Source organism: Nematolebias whitei, chromosome 4 (genome assembly GCF_014905685.2).
Source record: "Nematolebias whitei isolate Nwh7 chromosome 4, NemWhi1, whole genome shotgun sequence".
NCBI classification, from domain to species: Eukaryota; Metazoa; Chordata; class Actinopteri; order Cyprinodontiformes; family Rivulidae; genus Nematolebias; species Nematolebias whitei.
In genome coordinates this window covers 27403110-27422378 of record NC_056501.1, presented here as the reverse complement: position 1 = coordinate 27422378, position 19269 = coordinate 27403110, and the positions used below count along the sequence as shown (strand labels likewise).

The following is a 19269-nucleotide window of genomic DNA, read 5'->3' as shown; positions in this document are numbered from 1 at the left end:
GATGTCAACAATTAGCTGAGACAAAAGCATGCGCTGCGTCGCAGTCCAAATGTCCTCCGTCTGCCACCGACTAGATAATTGAGACCACGGAGCAGACTACTTCAGAAAAATTGCACTTCCCCAGGAGTACGTTCAAACGCACGTCGGAGAATACGGAGAGCTGTTGAAGCGGTTCGAGTGCTGCAGCTTTCATGTTGGGATTCTTGTGCCAAAATTACCCCTCAGAATGCCATTTTAAATGTAGGCCAACTAGTGACTATGTGGCACAGTTTTAACCATCACTGGAATTTAAACTGGGTTTGTTTACTGAGAAAAAAAAAAAGCATCCGTTTGAATGAAGGCAAAGGTGTTTGAATACCCGCAGCTTTGAATCTATAAAACACGTCGCTCTGAAATGATAAATGACAGAATAGCGTTGAGTATGCAAGTGAAAGATCCCCCCCCCGTTCTGGTCCCTTTGAGAAAACGTGTGCCAATGCGTGGTATAGTCAATATGACTGAGTTAATCCATGCATAAAATATCTGTAAGAGACAGGCAAAGGAAGCACACAGAGAGGGAGAGGGGTGGCAAAGAAAACATGCAAAAAATATATTTTTTTTCCTCTTCCACAAGATATTGTCATTCTGTGCTAATCTGGACAGCCTACAACGAGCCAAATGGAAAAACTGTCTTCGAGTGTAATTACATAAGCTCTGTGCTTTGCTACTGTAAAAAGGAAAAGCAAAAACAGACATAATGATGGACTCTTTTTTTTTTAACCATAAGATGTATCAGAATAATCTTCACTTTGACTATTTTTATTCCTCCATCAGTGCTCTTAGCACACAGCTGACACATGTGGACATTGACTTTAATTTCAACCAGCTCTGCCATTAGTCAGACTCTTAATTGGAATAATTTGCTCAAGGTTTTATTCCAAGGATCTTCCTGAGCACAATGTATTTGGCACACACTCGTTTCATCTCATCACTGCACTGAACACTCACTTCAACTATCCGTGCCAGGAAAGTCTCCATGTAGGTCACTGACAAAGCATTTTAGAAAATTGTGCACCTCAGATGCTGCAGAGAGAAAAAAATACTACATTCGCTGTGTGGTTTATTTAGTCATTTACCACCTGATGTGACGTTTTGGTATATCACTGAGAAAAGAAAGCCTCAGAGAGTAAACATAGAAAATTATTGCACACAATTCTCCTTAATAACCTTGTTAAAAATGAGCATTTGGTGCAACTTTCCCTCCTTAAAAGTAAATTATGTACCAGACTAAAATACAGCTTGCTTTCATTTTCAATAAAAGCTCCAACAGATTTCATTTGCGAGTTATCCTAACTCATTACAAACTCCATATACATAAAGTTTACGGTTTGAATGAGACAATGAGATGTTTTAGGACTCAGCTGTTAGTAATAAACTCTCATTGTTAACATCCAGTTGGACCCATTTAAACAGGTGTAATAAAAAATATCAAACAGCCTTGTTCTCACAGCGCATCTCATCACGATGTGCTTTCCCACCGTCTCAACACATCAGTTCCGCACCACACCACATCATTTATGGGCTTACCTACTGATGGTGCCCACCCCCACTCGGTCTGGTTGATGGAACCACCTTGTTCGTGGTTCGAAACGAACTGCTCGTGATCATTTTGACGTAAGCAGACCGCAGCTGTTGATTGACCAGCAGAGCTACGTCACTAATGACCCCGCCCAGCAAAACTGCAAACTACATCTGAACCTCCACTTCCTCTCTGATCGTGTTGATGAACAGCACCGCAAGAAATGAGCAAATTCACAAAGAGATTTCGGAGATGATGGCTACACCCTGACTTATAAGCAGTGCCGGGATAATCTAAAGAAAATGAAGTCCCATTATAGAGCGATTAAAGACTACAATAGGTAGAGCGGCTTGAACACAATGACCTGTAATGATTTCGCCCACAGAGCAGGGAAACAAGTCACAGTGGAAAATCCCCTACACCTGAGAAGATCCGATAAGACGAGAGCTGAGTGGAGTTGTGCTCATCAATGGCAAAGGGGCTATACTGTAGTAACAGATGTTCAATTATTTAGATGACACTTGTCTTGTTTGCTTGAAATTTTGCACTAAATATTAATAATAATGTGTATGTGTTGTCATTATGTATGTTCCCATACAATGGCAAAATTGGCTCTCTGCATTTAACTCATCCATCACTAGGTGGAGCAGTGGGCAGCTATTGAAAGTGCCTGGGGAGCATTTGGGGATAAGGTGTGCTGCTCAGAGACTCCACGAGATGTGCAATGACTGGGGATCGAGCCTGGGACTTTAGGGTCCAGAGTCAGCTGCCTTGCCTCTAAACCACCTCGGCCCCCATAAAGAGAAGAGCCTAAAGATGACTCCTGAAATCGCCATGACAGAAAAAAACATAGCGATGAAAAAAGAAAGGGTCATTAAATAAAACTACTAAAACTACTAAAATTGGGTTAAGAACTGTCTAATGCATTATTAAAAACTGGAAGGATAGTGGGGACCCATCGTCTTCGAAGAAGAAATGTGACCGGAAAAAAATCCTGAATGATCGTGATCGGCGATCACTTAAAACGTTTGGTGAAATCAAATCGAAGAGAAACAACAGTAGCACTCAGGGCTATGTTTAATAGAGAAAGTAAGAGCATTTCCACATGCACAATGTGAAGAGAACTCAAGGCATTGGGACTGAACAGCTGTGTAGCCTTAAGAAAACCACTAATCAGTGAGGCTAACTGGAAAAAAAGGCTTCAATTTGCTAGGGAGCATAAAGATTGGACTCTGGAGCAATGGAAGAAGGTCCAAACCATTTTTTGTTTGGTGGCAACTTTTTTTTTTGGCCATGCAGTGTATGTATAATCTAATTCATATATCATGGAAAACTTTGTATTCACAAAGCTTGAACAATGAGTTTAAGTTGGTTCCAGTTTAAGCAGCATGTTGGTGCAGTGGCTAGAGCTGTCGCCTGTCAGCAATAAGGTTGCATCTTTGCCTCCTGGCCTGGGGCCTTTATCTGTAGAGTTCCCATGTTCTCTCCGTGCATGCATGCGTTTTCTCCAGGTACTCCGATTTCCTCCCACAGACCCAAAAAATGCATGTTAGGTTAACTGTAAGTAAATTGTACCTAAATGTGAGAGTGTGAGTGGTTGTTTGTCTCTATGATGGACTGGAGACCTGTCCAGGGTGTCCCCTGCCTCTCGCACAGTGACTGCTGGAGATAGGCACCAGCTCCCCACAACCCAGAAAGAAAAAGCAAGTAAATAAAATGGATGAAGGAATGGATGGTTTCAGTTTTTATTACAAATAAGTGCAGAAGCTGCAAACATCAAAACCTACAGGCAGGAAACTCAATTAGCTGGCAATGTTGGTGACAATCATCCTGCACTGACAACATGATGCAGACCTCAAGGGCAAAATTCAACTACAGCGACTGACGTGCTGCATTTCTGTGCACCATATGGATCCCACCACACACACATACACACAAAGGGTTCCAGTGCTAAACCAGAGCCAGAGTTTACTTAGAAACAATTCTTTTAGTTTCCAATTTTTGGCTGTGCCAGATCATAGACCTGCTTCAGCCAATGAAATGTTGCAACTTTCATGTTTAAAAACTCAGAATTAAACTTTGAGTCTGCTCAGATAAGAATCAACCAAAAACAATAAAATACGCAGCTTCAACATTTCTAGGAAGTCACAATCACCGTTTATCAAACAGGTGGAGCAGTGGATAAGTGGAGCAGTTAGTGCTGTTGCTGTGCAGCAAAAAAGATTATTTGTTCAATACTCAGCTGGAGTCTTTCTGTGTGGGGCTTGCATGTACTCCCCGTGCATTCATGTGCTTCCTCCAAGTACTCCGGCTTTCTCCCATAGAACAAAAACATGCATGTTAGGTTATTTGGTGACTTTAATTTGGAGATAAATGTGAGAGTGATTGGTTGTTTCACTCATTGTGGCAACAAGAAGGACTGGCACCAGCTTTGTGCAACACTGAACAGTTCGAGCAGGAATAAAGAAGGAACGGACGAGTGTTTCCAACTGAAGCTACCATCAGCCAGTATGTACAGATCCTGCTTGAAGCTGTGTGTACAACTCCATTTTTAAATGACAATTAGAAATTAAAAGCACCAGTTAGAAATATAGTGTCCACAAACACCAGCTGTTGTTCAAACAATAAAGTTTACAAACTAAACAACAAGATATGAATGATCTGTGTAGATAAACTGTCTTCCTGCAGTGATTCTCCAGAACACACCAGAGGAACAATCACACTTTTACAAGAAACACATTGTGACGTCATGACATGGCTCTGAGCTTCTTCTCTGGCTGTGACAGAACAACACAATTCATAACTGGTTTTAATAAATATTAGACCAATTAAGAACCAAACTAGTTTGACGGACAGATTTGTTTGTATTTTACTTTGTCTTCTTGTACCACAAAAAGTACGTGATAAAAGTAAATCAACAACATATTGAGCACTTCTTAGGATTGACAACGGTTAGATCTCAAGTCATAAATAATAAGATGGAGAGAGAGTGTGAGCTTTCATCAACCCAAATTTAAAAGGTCTCTTTTGGGTTAGAGATTCATGAGTCTAACAGCTTCATGGTAGAAGCTGTTCCTCAGTCTAGTGGTTCTACACTTAATGCTCCTCAACCTCCTGCCTGAGGGGAGCGGGGCAAAAATTGTGTGCTGGGTGAGTGGGGTCCTTCATGATGCAGGTGGCCCTCTTCCTGCATCTGGAGGTGTAGATGTCTGTGATGTGCTGCTAATCTTTACATTGTGCTCACAGATCAAACTTGAGGATCTTAAGCATGTTAGCAGTTATAGTTCTAGTCTATAATTTTTTTTATAAAAATCCTCTTGTTAGAAGCAGACTATCCTTTCCAAATATCAAGTCTTGGTCTGATTATTTCGTGCTCCAGGATTTTCCTAACCAGGATAATCACTGAAGAATTACATCATGTTACTGCTGATCTGTTTCATGTTGCTGCTGATCTGTTTCATGTTACTGCTGATCTGTTTCATGTTGCTGCTGATCTGTTTCATGTTGCTGCTGATCTGTTTCATGTTGCTGCTGATCTGTTTCATGTTGATGTGTTCATGTTCGTGCTGCTGTTTGTTGTGTTGTTTTTATTATTTTTATGCTATTAGTGCTTAGCGTATTATTAGTTTATGTTTTTCTTAGTTCATATTAGATCTTATTAATGTTTTTCTTTTACATTTTATTGTGGGATGTAACTGGGACCCTGAGTACACAATCTTGTTCCACCACATGTACCACATGTGGTGCGAATGACAAAAAAGAAACTCTGACTTTGACATAGTGCTACAATCTGATAGTAAAGTTCAACTATGGATCTACTGAAGTCTCACTTTGCATCTTACATTTCAGCATCCTCATTAAAGGTCAATTACAGCATCTTCACAGGACTAATCCGTGTGTTAAAGTGCCACAAAATGCTTCTCAACTGTTCCGTTCCAACAGCAATATTTAATCTGTAACCTTAGTGACAACCTGAGAACATTTTCATGCAGCTTAGGACACACAAAGTGATTGTAACATTTGGCTTCTTTATAACCCCCCCCCCCACACACACACACAGACACACACACACACACACACACACACACACACACACTTTAATGTAGAACAATAACACTGTAGGGTTTTCATTAGGAAACTTAATGAAGAACCCACCTGTGTTGGGGATCGTCAGTCTCCCACCCAGGAAGTTGAAGGTCCCGTAGGATGTGTTGGCCACATCCCGGGGGAGTGTTTTAAAGTAGCTCTGGGTGGACAGCCTGCTTACAAACTCAGCAGGGTCTGGGTTCAGCTTGCCGTTGTGCAGCGTGTGTGAGCCGTTGGGTAGCGGGTCCAGCAGAGGCCCGTTGGTCATCGAAAACTTCCCGGCGGCATCGTGACGTGAGCGCAGGGTGCCTTGGTAACTGGTCGTGGTGGTTGTCAGATCAGGCTGGATGGTTAGCAAATGGGAGTTCTCTGTGTGAATAATGAAAACAGAGATGGGAAAGAGAAAGGAAACATGTGAATCTCTACGAGTGGTGGTGGAGGGAGGGCGGAGAGTCTAGGCCTGTCACGATAAAAAATTTTGCTGGGCGATTGACTCAGAAATTATTGCCATAAACGATAATATTGTTTGAAATTTGACAATAATTAGTAATTATTGTCAAATTTAAGAAGAAATGTTGGTTAATTTATTTTGACTACAGTACCTTTTTTGACCATTGGATGGCAGTATAAGACTGAACTGATGGATAGTGAGGGAGTGAGCAGTGTTTCTCTAAGAAAAATAGGAGGGAGGCCTCTAGACGTGACATGGGCTGTCTCTTGTTCCTTTTTTCGGTTCTCAAAAGGCGGATGCTTGTTGTGGTTTGAGCTCTTTAGCATAGCATTTTTCACACAAAGCTTTTAATATAAAATCAGTAAACAAGTTCTCAGCTTCTTTTTGCAAAAAAACCCAACTTTTTACACGAAGGCAAGGGTTTCAACTGTGAATTCTGGAGCGTCAACAAGATGCCCCCCCCCCCCCCCCGCCCCGGGGTCAGCCTGTTAGCTTAGCTCGTAGCTTAGCTTCTCAGCTTAGCTGCTTTTAATGATCCAAAAACACGATTTTAGATGATTAAAACAAATTTTTGAAGAGAAAAGAAAAATGGAGGAGCCAGTCAAGAGCACTGGAGCCTTTTGTCATCCAGTGTCTTCAGTAGAAAGAGAGAGAGACACAAAAATGAGGTTGATAATTTTCATTTATCATGCGATTAATTGATTTATTGTTCATCGCGACAGGTCTAGGAGAGCCTACATCACAGACCTCACACTCTCTAAGGCGGCTTCAACACAGGAAACTGAAACAAACACCGAAATGGACACATGGTTTAGCAAACTGAGCACATGCACACGCTTGACAGCATGCTAACACAAATTTTACCAAAAGCCAGTCAATTCCTGCCCCCACCGTTCCCTATTCCCTCTATCACGGTCTGTCTTTTTAGCAGCTAAACAATCGATTCCAAACAGGACTCGGATGCAGCTCAGCATCCAGAATGCATAAAAGCTTCTTTTATTTCACGGTGAATCACTGCAGCCCAGCTCCACATCTCCATCCACCTCAGACAGTTGTATTTCTATTACTTGCTGTTAAATCTCAGAGGCTCCACGCAGGCAGTAAACAGAGTGGGTACATTTCCTCACAATGAGGCGGTGGCAAAACACAGTGTCAGGCAGGCAAATAAACACATTCCACACACATCATAAATCTTTCTTGCACCACGAACCACTGTAAACACGTTCATACCACAAACAAACAGGTTTAGAGCTACATGTAGATGAAAGCTGCACGGTCACGGTGGGAGGACGGACACACGAGGGTAGAACAAAGAACAGTGTCCTACTGCTGTGGGGTGGCCTGCGTGGCCGTGGCGCCCACACACCTGGCTTGCTGGGCTTGATGCCCATAGGCTGGAAGCCAGTGGTGAGGATGGATGAGTCCGCCACGTCAGCATCCAGGCCCTCCTTCTTGCGCCGGTAGACCAGGACGACCACGATGAGCAGCAAGGTCAGACAGAGGGCCACCGCCACCATCCCCACATAGAGCGCCACATCCTCGGCTCCGCTGACGGCTGCAAGAGGAGGATGGAGAAGAAATTAACCAAGACTGAAACACTCAATGAGCTGGTGTTTATTACAACATTATCAGGAGCTTATGGAGCCACCTTTAGTTATGAAGTTTTGAAGTACCTTTGGTCTAACATCAGTCTGTCACCGAGGAATGTTTCTGTCTTAGTCCTTTTCATAATGTTCATTATGTTCATTAACGTATGGGGATGCTTTTTATTTTTTAAAAGCCAATTGACGTTAAGCAAAACAAGATTTAGTCTTATTTAGAAAATCTGATCACAATCAAGAATCTGGTTAACCAAGCCACGTGAGATATACGCTCAGCATTCTTAATGTTACATTTATGGGAGTGGTGGCGAAGAGGTTAGGGAAGGTGGGCCTGTGATCGGAAGGTCGCCACTGCAACTCTCCGCACCGACAACATCAAAATGTGGTAGGGAAAGGTGAAGCACCCACACCTGCCTCCACCCTCGTTTGCCCCACTCTGGGCTCTTGAGCAAAGCCCTTAACTCCCCCCATCTGCTCCCCCGGGCACCCAAGATGGCAGCTCTCTGCTCCAGACAGAGGGCTGTGGTAGCTCGGTGGTCTGTGGTTGTGTCATGAAGGACACTCGGTGTAAAAACGATTGCTAAGTCTTCGTAGTTAGTTCACCGTGTAGACCTCTGAAGAAGGGAGCAGCCGAAAGAAGAATCCTCGACACCAAATTTATAGAAAAATCAACTAAATGTTATTTTTCTGGACTTGGGTTGGATCATTGTAATGCTTTAATATTTTCAGAAAGATGCAAACACAAATTTGTTTTAGATTTTCTGATGCATTTATTGTCCTGATATCCACCTCTGTTTCAAACTACCAAACAAATGGCCTTACACTTGACCCTAAAATTATTTTAAGGACTTTATATCTGATATAATTTTATGTCTGCAGCTGTGAAACAATTTTTTTTATTACTTTATTTTACCAGGAAGAAATCCATTGAGATCATCAGTCTCTTTTACATGGATGTCCTGGAGAAATTCAAATCATCAACCCTCTACTACTTTGATTGACAGTTGATTTCTCATGTTTGGTTTTGGTCAAATCTCCTCTGTTTATTTTCTGAAGTCTTGTAATTTGGTCAGACCGCACGCTGCAAAGTTCTTTACAAAGAGAGATTTTCTCCTGGCAATATATCCAACAAGTCATATGCTTTTAGTATTTTAAAACGTTACTTTTATGAACTTTATTATTCATCATGGTAAGGAGAATGTGAGATGTAGTTCTGGTGGAAGTTCTCTGAGCATCGAACAGTCTGACCTCTCAGTGAACTCGTTCCAATGTTAAAATAACCGTCTCTAATGTTTTTGACTTTTAAAACCTCTCACTGTAAAATAATGGACACCAAATTGTTTGGAAATGGTCAGAACCTTTTCAGGACTGACAGGCACCAATTATGGGTTTTCTAAGCTCTTTTTTTACGTCATTTCTGACAGTTAACAGCAAACTGACAAATCCATACTTACACTCCAGGACTGAGGTGAAAAGTGACTTTGATCAGCAAAACAAGTTGCTACTTCACACGCTTCTTCTGCATTTTTTATTTAACTTTTATTTAACCAATATTTAGTTAAACAAGAGAAACTGCATTTCCTGCAAACATGCAGTGTGAATGCTTACTGAAGAACTTGCTGAAAAACAGCTGAAAGTAGCTTTAAAAAAACATGCTGAAATGTAGCTGAAATGGAAGAACAGGCCTAAATTAGCAGAAGGAAACAGAAACACATATTTGCTAAAAATAAGTTTAAATAAACAGAAATGAGCACAAAATTAGGAAATTAGCTAAAAAAAAAGCTGAAATTTGCAAAAATAGCTGAAACTGCAGAAATAATTCTAAACTACCTGAAGGAAGTGGAAAGAGTTAAAATGAGCAACAACAACAGTGGAATTAGCTGAAAAAGCTAAAAAATACTACAAAACGGCTAAATAGTAGCTGAAAGAGCAAAAAAAAAGCTGAACCTAGCAGAAAAAAGCTGAAAGGAGCATAACAAGCTGAAATTAGAAAAAAAGGTGAATTAGGCTGAAAGTAGCTGAAATTACTATGAAAAACCTGAATTCATCTGAAAACAGCTAAAATTAGCTAAAAAAGGTAGATGAAAAGGTAGAGCAAGCTTAAATCAACATAAAAAAGCGGAAAGAACACATATATGTCCAAATAGGCTGAAAGAAGCAGAAACGAGCACTAAAAAGTAGAAATTATCTGACAAATGCTGAAATTAGCAAAAACAGCTGAAAAGTAGCTAAAAAGGCAGAGAGAAGCTTAAACTACCAGAAGGAAGCAGTTTTGCTGAATTAGGCAGAAAAAAAATGAAATGAATGCAAAAAATGTGGCGTTAGCTGAAAAAGCTCAAATTAGCATAAAACAGCTAAATAATAGCCAAAATAACTGAAACTAGCATAACTAAGCTGAAGGGAGCATAACAAGATGAAATTATGAGAAAGAAGTTAGAAGCACAAAAATGTTGTAGTTAGCAGAAAGAATCTGAAAGGAGCACAAAACAGCTGAAAAGCAGCTGCAAAGCAGCTGAAAGAAGCTGAAGCAGAACAAAATGTGAAAGGAGCAGTAAAAGCTAAACAGATCTACAGATTTGAAGGATGTAAAATAAACTCGATTAATTTTCTATGAGAATAAAATGGCAGAAAAGGCTAAATATTTCAAAAAGTTAAAGTTTCATCAATACCAAAAGTCATAGTGCCATTCTCCTGAACGAGCTGAATGTTCTGATAAATGATTTGTTGAAATAGCACAAAAAGTGTGGAAGAATCGCGCTGAAAAAACGTATGTTAGAAAAATGGATCACAATAGTGTGAACGCTTCATAAACATTCACACAATTAAACAGATAATGACACTGTAAGGTGCCATGTGCTCTTCATGTGACATGTCCCATATTTTAAGACCTAAAATAGACTATGTGGCTTTCATGCTTACATCTTGACATTTTAAATTTATAAGAAAAAAATGAAGCATTTCCATTTTTTGCAGGCTGTTCTTGCAAAAGCACATGAGCTCTTCTCAATGTGCAACATGAAGATGACAGCTAAGCCAAGAAAAACAATGTGCGTGCAGCTGTGTGTATTTTATATAATGGAATTTGCTGCAGTTGTCTCCATGCGCTGCTGGAATCTGGTGTCGGAGGTGGAGGATGTTCCCAAGGCCTTTGTGGAAGGCCATTGTGGCCGGGAGCCACTGGGGCGTAGTGCTGTCAACTGGAGACAGTCAAGGGGGGGAGGATGCATCGAGCGCTGCAGCTTTAAAGGACGGGGAACAACAGAAAAGGTGAAAGTGCTGCAGGCTGGCGTGTGCTGAGTTGACAACAAAAGGAGGAGGGGAGGACAGAACCGAGAAGATGAGAACAAACGTACGAGAAGGCGAATTACAATTAAAAAGGCCAACAGGAAGGCAGAATGTGTCATGTCCAAAAGGTTCGAGTCAAAAATAAACAAGATTAACACTCGAGTCATCAGATCATCACCGTTTATTCTTTTCTAATGCTAAACTAGAACTGCATTGATTTAAAAACACATATTTTTCGTGTTTTAATTGGTGTTGGTGAAACGTTAACAAATCAAAAAGTGTCTGTTTGTCTGACATTTATTCACCATTTAGTATCTATTAGTCATCCCCCCCTTCCTTTGCTCTAAAACCTGATTCTTGAGACTGACGTACCCAAGGCTTGAAAAGAAATGCCAGAATCCATTTCATGGGTGATTATCTTGGTACAATCTGATACTTTAAGTAGTGGGATTATATTCGGCTAACCTCTATGGCAGAGCTGCGTACAGCCAGGGATCTCTTGACAAGTAATCAATCGTGAACGACCGGCTAAAGATAAACACGATATTGTGCTTTTCTCTTTAAGAACATGTGCGCAGAGCACACTTGTGGCACGAGCGGTCCTGCAGGATGCGCACACCTGCCCTGCATGTCTCATCGGGTGCGTTTACGTATGTGATGTGAAGGTGCTGTGATATTTGGACTGGTGGCGCTGTGGTTTGCTAAGGGTGGTGCAGTCATTCAGAAGACAAACGCACGAGGCGTCCTCAGAGAAATGAGCCACATGCTTTGTGATTCACATTAGCAGGGTGCCGTTTGCTTTCTGAGGGCACACCAAAGACACCTGGCTAACCTTAGATACAAAGATCCAATATCTCTCCTCTTATTCTCCCCATGAACAGTGTTCTCGCACCGCGACAATAAAGGCAGTCAATCAGAGGCCTCTCCTCTGTTCCGACTGTAATCTCCGGTGTCTTATCAGAGCATCGCTGAGTGACGTTTTATCTGACCCACCAGGTGTCACAGCAGAACGATCACAGTGCTCACTGCAAGCACCCTCAGATCCCTCTGGCCCCGCGCTCATTGATTTCCATGATGCCAGCCAATAATTGAAAGGACATCCATCACACTTTTAATTGACACAGCTAATCAGGTTTTATAATTGGATGGGCTCTACTTTAGTCCCTGTTCAAAGTGCCCTCTCTTTTCACGCACTCCATACCAATTTACCTCCTCTTCTTCCCTATCCATCATCCCAGCCTCCATTTCTACTTCACTTAATTGCTGGAAAGGAACTTTTGAATCTCTTTGTTCCGTGACCCCTCGTGATGATTGACACCTGCCTGTGGACAGTCTAGAAATGTGATGAGTTTTTGTTTTGTTTTATTTTATTTTTCTGTCAGAAATGACCGCAGGCCAATCTCTGTTTGCTCCTCTCTCTGTAAGCCTTCAACTTCAGCTCCTCAGACTTGCTCCAGGGCTGGCCGGTCAGGGATCAGTTTCTGACTTCAGATGGGCTCTTATAATTCATCTCCTCTGAGGCGATGAATTTGGTCTCTGTTGAAGTTTGGATTCCTGCTGTATTGACAGTCAGCACATTGTCCACCTCTTACAGTCCCCACCTCTCTCTACCTGCTTCTTTCTCTCTGCTGCATTGATAAATAAGAGCTCCGGAGCCTGCCGTGCTTCCTCCCTGGGCATTTATCAGGAGACATGAGAATATATTTCATCCCATGGCCAATCGTAGTCAGCCGCCTGAAGATGAATTATCAAAGAGTTCTTAAGGTCAGGGAAATATGGCTACTAAAACCCTCAAAGTGAACGCCGCCATTACTATCTCCACAATACAGTTGTCCCATCCCTCAGTGGCTCCTGGTGAAATATGGCTCAAAGTACATGTCTGGTTATTTTTCACACAGTGCCATGACCCTGCTTTGACAAACAAACCCATAAAAGGAAAAAAAAAAAAAAAAAAAGGAAAACCTTGTGGCTGCTTTGCCACAAAATTAGCCTCCAAATCCAAATAAAACAGGCTAAAAACACATTAATAGCTTGATGTGCTTTGCCCAATTATTTGTGACACCCCAGAATGGGTTGCTGCCGAAAATTAAGTTCATTACCTTCATTACGCACATTAGGCCAAATAATTGTTTTTATGTTGTTCTAATTTCCAGTGCCGGAGAATAATAGCGCTTTTGTTTTTGCCCGCTACCCTTTTGGTGCCCTCCAACACCTGTCTACCATTTTGGTTCAGGCACGGTGCCAGCACGTTTAGCATTTCCCTGCGCTGGTTTTGCATAGCTACATCTTGGGCTTCGCTTGTTTGCTTTATGAAAATGATCCTGCTCAAATTAGATCTGTTGTTTTTTTGTTTTTTTTTCTATCTCCCAGCTGTAACACAAAACTGGGACTTCAGATTAGTTCGTGCAAAGCCCAAAAACAAATCACCTCATCTGACACGTGTCACTTTTAACATAATGAAGATTAGAGATGTTCCTCAGACAGAGCACAGCTTTCATTTTATTGTGACTGTGACTTCTTCTGCTGTTTGTTTCTTTTTTTTCCCCCAATTACAATGGAGGAGAAGGATGTCTTTTGTTTCAGGGGGAATGTTTTCCATCTTAGCTAATAGCCTGCAGATATGGTTGAAGTCTGGGAGCTGCTGACAAGCCAAAACCACTTTGCTACTTTGCTTATTTTAATACTTCACACAGCAATTGTCTATGGAAACGCATCTGCTAGGAACAGATTGGGACAGGCACTCTTCAGAGGCCGGCGCTCAGCTTTACACTGTCACTATAAATACTGAGTGACTGTGTGCGTGAGAGAGAGAGGGACAATAACTGGCATCTTTGTGTATATTTCCTGCCTCTCTGAGGAGGAGCTGCTGACCTTTGATGATTGGCCGACTGAGCTCACTGGATCACTGCACCAGCCAAACTCAGCTATTGCTTGAGACGCACACGCATACATGCACACAGAGTGCTGCTAACGCCTATATAAAAAAAAAAAAAAGCAACACTCGCATACAGTAGATCCCAGCAGGCATTATGCAACCCCCAGCCCATACTATCATGCATCAGTCCATTTGATCACGTCAATCAGTGCAAGATGCATAACTCAGTTTATTAATTCATCGGCTTATGTCAAGTGAAAACCCATTAGGACTTCAGAATTTACCACGCAGATAACTATTTATAGTGTTTTCTATTTAAGACGCTGCCCTTTTGGTTTCTGGATGAGAAGCTGCAATATGTTTCTGTCTTTTGATATCTGTGGGAAATGATGGAGCGTTCTCCTCATGTCCATCTGGTCAGGATCGGACCCCGCGGTGCCGCTCTCTCCTTTGGCCCTATGAGCTCTGTGGTTTCTCTTTCTCCACAGAATAAACGTGCACTTTTTATGACATACAGTGGAGCAGCTGACATATAAACTAAGGCGTCCTGCCAGTGACCTGTGTCTGTATGAGAGTGCAACACAAAAGCATTTTCACCCCTGAGAGTAATCACAGTGCACACACACACCCCTGCTAAGTGTGTTTTCATGGTTTGACCCGTGGCCATTTCTCTGGCAGGTTGTGTTTTAATCAGTTGAGAGATGCTTCAATTGGCGCTTCTGTTAATAGGTCAGAGAGCGTCACAGTGACGACCCACGTGGCAAGGCGGTGTATTATCTTAGCAGCAAGTGTCGCATGGGTGTTAATTAGAAACGATCACCTGAAAAGGTCAAGCAGGCAGTGAGGAGCCAGCAGTGGGCAACTGATGAACCTAATGTGTGAACACTTGCCTGATGGGAAGGACTATCTTCTTCTTCTGAAGTTAAACGTTCATCACTAAAGCCAACGCCATGAGGAAGGATGGGATGCTTATTTAACCTAATAAAAAAGAAGCCTCTCCATTTTGTAAAGTGGAAGATATTATAAAACAATTTTTGGCTGAGATCTGACGATTTCATTCATTCTGACGTGGAAAATATTGAACACTACCATTTTCAGCTGCTAGAGGGCGCTCGACTAGTATGGCAAGCCAAGTGTTTCATTAATACGTTAAAGTGGCTATTAATGGCACACTTGGCTTGCCACACAAAGCCACCTTCATCTCGCTCCAGAACTCTTGGAGCAAAAGTCAAGTCAGCTGCATTTTGCCACGCAGCCCAGGCGAAATGCAGCTGATTTGACCATTAAAGTGCATTTATTAAGGAAAAGTTAAACTGAGATACACCTTTGCTATAAGTTCGAGCAAACAAATAAATGTTTTTAAGTGTTAATCTTGTTAAATTCTTGTTAAAGTCCTCTCGTGCACGCTCCCACGGATGCCATTTGGCAGCCAATCGATTTTTGGCACAACAGCGGCCCACATTTCCGGGTTGTTATAGTGACACAAAATACATGCAACTAATATGGTGAAGTGACATATTTATGTTTTTCCCACTTTATTAGACACATTTGGACTGATGCGACTTATATGGAGGTGTGACGTGTACAGCGGAAAATACGGTATTTAAAACAGATAAAAAGCATGAGGGTAATTTCTTCTCACTTATCTATAGCCCACCTCCTACTGGGGAATAATTATGATTATTGGAGGAACTTTGTACTGTTTGAGTCAAAGTATTTAGTTATGATTTAAGAGTTGCTTTCATTTCTTAAGTGTTCAAATGTTTATATTCAGTCAAAAAGGGGAGAGTTAAATGTCCAAACCTTCATATTTTCCATAGTTTTGGAGTTAAACAGTGATAAAGTTTGCAGTGTGTGTGGTTTTGCACTCACTCTGTGGGCACTGCTCGCTGGTACAGTTTATAGACTGGAGGTCGAGCCCCTGGCAGTCTTTGCCCCCGGTGCCGGGCGAGGGCTGGGTGCACTCCCTGCTCCTCCACATCGAACAATCTGCGCCGCACGCCGACCACTTGCTCCACTCGCTCCAGCCTCCATCCACTACAAACACACACACACAAACTTTAAAACTCACACAATTGAGTTTATTCAAAAAATAAGCTAAACAGTTCAATTTAAGAACTACTTCCTTTTTTTGTTTGTTTTTACAAATATGAAATTTTATAATTCCAGTGGTGCAGAAGCAGTGGTATATTCACATGTGTTACCACGTTGTCCAAACCCTTTAATAGAAAGTGTAAATCTGGTAAAGACATGCAAATCCACTTGCTCATACTTAAATCCAGCGGCTGCACAGATAAACCGCAGCGTGTAAAACTGCTGAGGAGAGCCAGGTTGTCTCATTTCTGCTCTCATTGTTTATTTTCATCATGGAAATCAGATGCAAATAGGTTAAACCCCCACCGGTGTGAAGGCGCTGCTGCTTGGCCACCCCAGCTGTCAGCAGACCGGATCTACTCTGGAAAATGTATGTTCCATTCCACTGTCAAACATATATGTTTCAAGTCTCCTGAATAAGTGAACACAGGTTCAATTAAACGACCTGCTTTCAGTTTGATGACTTTGTCAAACAAGATGTTACCGCGGTAACTGCAGCATCGCAACTGGATGCAAAACGCAAAGCGGGAGGTCTCGGTCTGAGCCGGGGAGGATGAACAGCACACCTGCAGACCGGCCACGACTTCAAACAGCCCGTCAACAGCACAAAGCAAAATGAGACAAATGAAAATGGGGCCGTAATGGTCCTGAGCACGGCTCGTTATAAGAAATATCAGTGACTCTTCTTCACACAAAGGAGGAAGTCATTTCACAAAGGTGGGGGTAATTTTGGCGTTGTGGCCGGTGGTGGAGTGATACTGAGAGCGACACAGCGTCGGAGCCTGAAGGAGGTTACTATTAGGCTAATGGGAAAAAGAGCAGTAATGAGCTCTCATGGGGGGAAAACACCTCTGCCTCGCTCTCTTTTCCAAATGTAAGGATGAAGGGGGCCCTGATGACGTTCATTTGTTCTCTCACACACACTCCTGTGGCAGCGACCCTTCCCCTGACCGATCAGAGAGGTAAGAAAACCTAAGTGTTCATTAATCCTAGCAATAAAAAGTCCAGGGGAAATGACCTCCAGACAACAGATCATACTCACTGTCCTTCATGAGGCCGTGCTTAATAAAACATAAGTGAGGCCGCATATTATTTCATAATTGGACCAAAAAAAAAAAGTGGTTCAGTTTGATTTTCAAGCAATTCTCAATTTGGGAAGCCAAGCTGATGAGCAAATTAGACCAAGTGTGTGAATTAAACTCTGCTCTCACACAAAATCTGTATGTTTGTCTACGAGTGTTGTCAAATGATTGCTAGAATTTGAGAGCACTTTGTATGTGGCTGGATGCTGACACAGCTTGGATCTTTTTATTTTTATTTTTATTTTTTTTGGAGTCAGATCCATTTGGCAGAGGGAGCAGAACCAATCAGATAATTGTCCTTGTTTGGCATTAAGTGGACCCATCCCTGGGCCAGTGGGCTGATTGTCCAGGCTGGGGATGAAAATGATTGAATAGCAAATTACATCGTAATGAATATATTATGTTGCCCCTCAGTTTATCCACGCCGCTGTGAAATATAAAGGGATGAGATCAACATCTGCCTTGACGAGATGATAAAATTCCACTTCTCTTTTCCACCACAAAGCACGACTAATGGCCATGCAAATGGCATTTTCAAACAGGGAGATTGGTGTGGAAACAAAGTGATGCTTCAGGAAGGAGATGTGAGACAAGGAGTGCGATGCTAGGCGCTGGCAAATCAAAAGAAAGATAAAAACGCATAAACAGGCCTTGATTGCCCGTCTGTGAATGCAGGTCATATATTTCAGGAAGAAAACACGCCTTCCATGTGAGCGACAACCAAATAAATGTAGTAATAGCACAGACAACGCTTCCTCTTAACAAAATATGCACTTAAATTGGTCAATTTACATTTGAATTTAAGATTTTCACATACAAATTAGAAGCAAATATATATATTTTTATGTTTATTGGTGTATATAATAGAAACTAATCCACACGACTATATTTATTTTCTTACCAATTCTCCAGAAGAGATTTTTAGTGCCACAGCAAAAGGCACCTTAGCTGATTTTCAATCATGCAGCGCCACAGGTGTCAGGTCAGGCAGGTCTCCGAGGAGGAACGGTAATACAATAACCCAGTGGCAAGCCCCCATTTGAACGTGTTGCCAAGTGTAGAAGCGAAAAGAGTCCCACTATTCTCTGCAGGTCAGTGGGAGGGCCTGTTTGAGACGCTGCTGCTCAAAATGACAATGGCTGCTGACGGACACAGTCTGAGATCACTGAACACTCGTGGCTTCTGTGTCCTTGAAGGAAACACGAGGAGGCGGACAAGTACCACTGAGACCAGTAGGGTGTCTCTCTGCTCCCACTGTCCTGTCAACACAGCAGTGCCCACCCCTAATCCAAGTGATCAAAGGCTCATGGAGTGGGGGGGAAAGGATTTTTCTTCAGCACATCACAGAAGTTGGGATGAGGCAGAAGAATCACAGAGTCTCTAATCCTAAGGAGTAATATTAATTTTTGTAAAAACACAATGCTGAGTTTACTTTCTTGTGATTAAACTACTGAAACGAACCAAAATGCGACAGAGTGAGGAATGAAGGGGGGTGGGCGGGCTAAAACAAATGGCACCAAATGAATAAAAATGATGCAAGGCTGTCACCAGATGGCCACCGTCTTTTCACAGCGAACTAATGTGCTGCGCTGCCACATTTATCCTCCACAGCCTCCATTTATTCTATGGATAAAATGTGCAGTCTGCAGAACAATCCGTGATGATATCCACAAACGCGTGACTGCATACTTCTAAAGCAGAATTAGACTTTTGCATGCCGTGCAGAAAAAAAAAAAAAAAAAAAAGAAAAGACACATACACGAGCGCATGCACAAAGACACCAAGCCCGAGTCTATTTACTTTTCATCTAACTGAATTCTCACAACTCCTCTGGCAAGCCAGAGGGATCATTACTAAATTTAAATAATTCACACGAGTTTAGACATCTCCTCAGGTTGTTTGGCGTTGCCTTTTCTTTCCGGGCGACGTTGATTTGTGTGGAGCTGGTGTCGCCGTGCTGCTTTCTGGCTCGTCGTTGGAAATGTTGGCGTGATCGGACACGACTGTTGGCTCAGACCACAAGTCGGTCCAGGGGCAGTTAATAAGACGGACTGGAGAATTATCTGGGATACTTCAGCAGGATGCGATAGGATGGAAACAAAAGAAGAAAAGAAAAGTGGAAGGAGAAAAATGAGAAAAGCTCTCGCATAGTTTGGCTACTCGCTGTCTCAAGTGTTGATCTGCTCTCAGCCTTGGGCTTTAGCCTCAGCCTCCTCCACAGCTCCCTGCGTCTCTCT

At 42.1% G+C, this 19269-nt stretch overlaps 1 protein-coding gene across 1 annotated transcript in view; it reads right to left on the bottom strand.

Annotated features, from left to right (window-relative positions):
• Positions 1 to 19269, bottom strand: part of unc5a (unc-5 netrin receptor A) — a 256125-nt gene that overhangs the window by 56854 nt on the left and 180002 nt on the right. Inside the window, exons 7-9 of the mRNA XM_037675082.1 lie at positions 15729 to 15893; positions 7423 to 7650; positions 5714 to 6013 (exon numbers count right to left, since the gene is read on the bottom strand). Of these exons, the coding sequence (XP_037531010.1) occupies positions 5714 to 6013; positions 7423 to 7650; positions 15729 to 15893 (693 nt within the window). The remainder of the gene's footprint in view (positions 1 to 5713; positions 6014 to 7422; positions 7651 to 15728; positions 15894 to 19269) is intronic.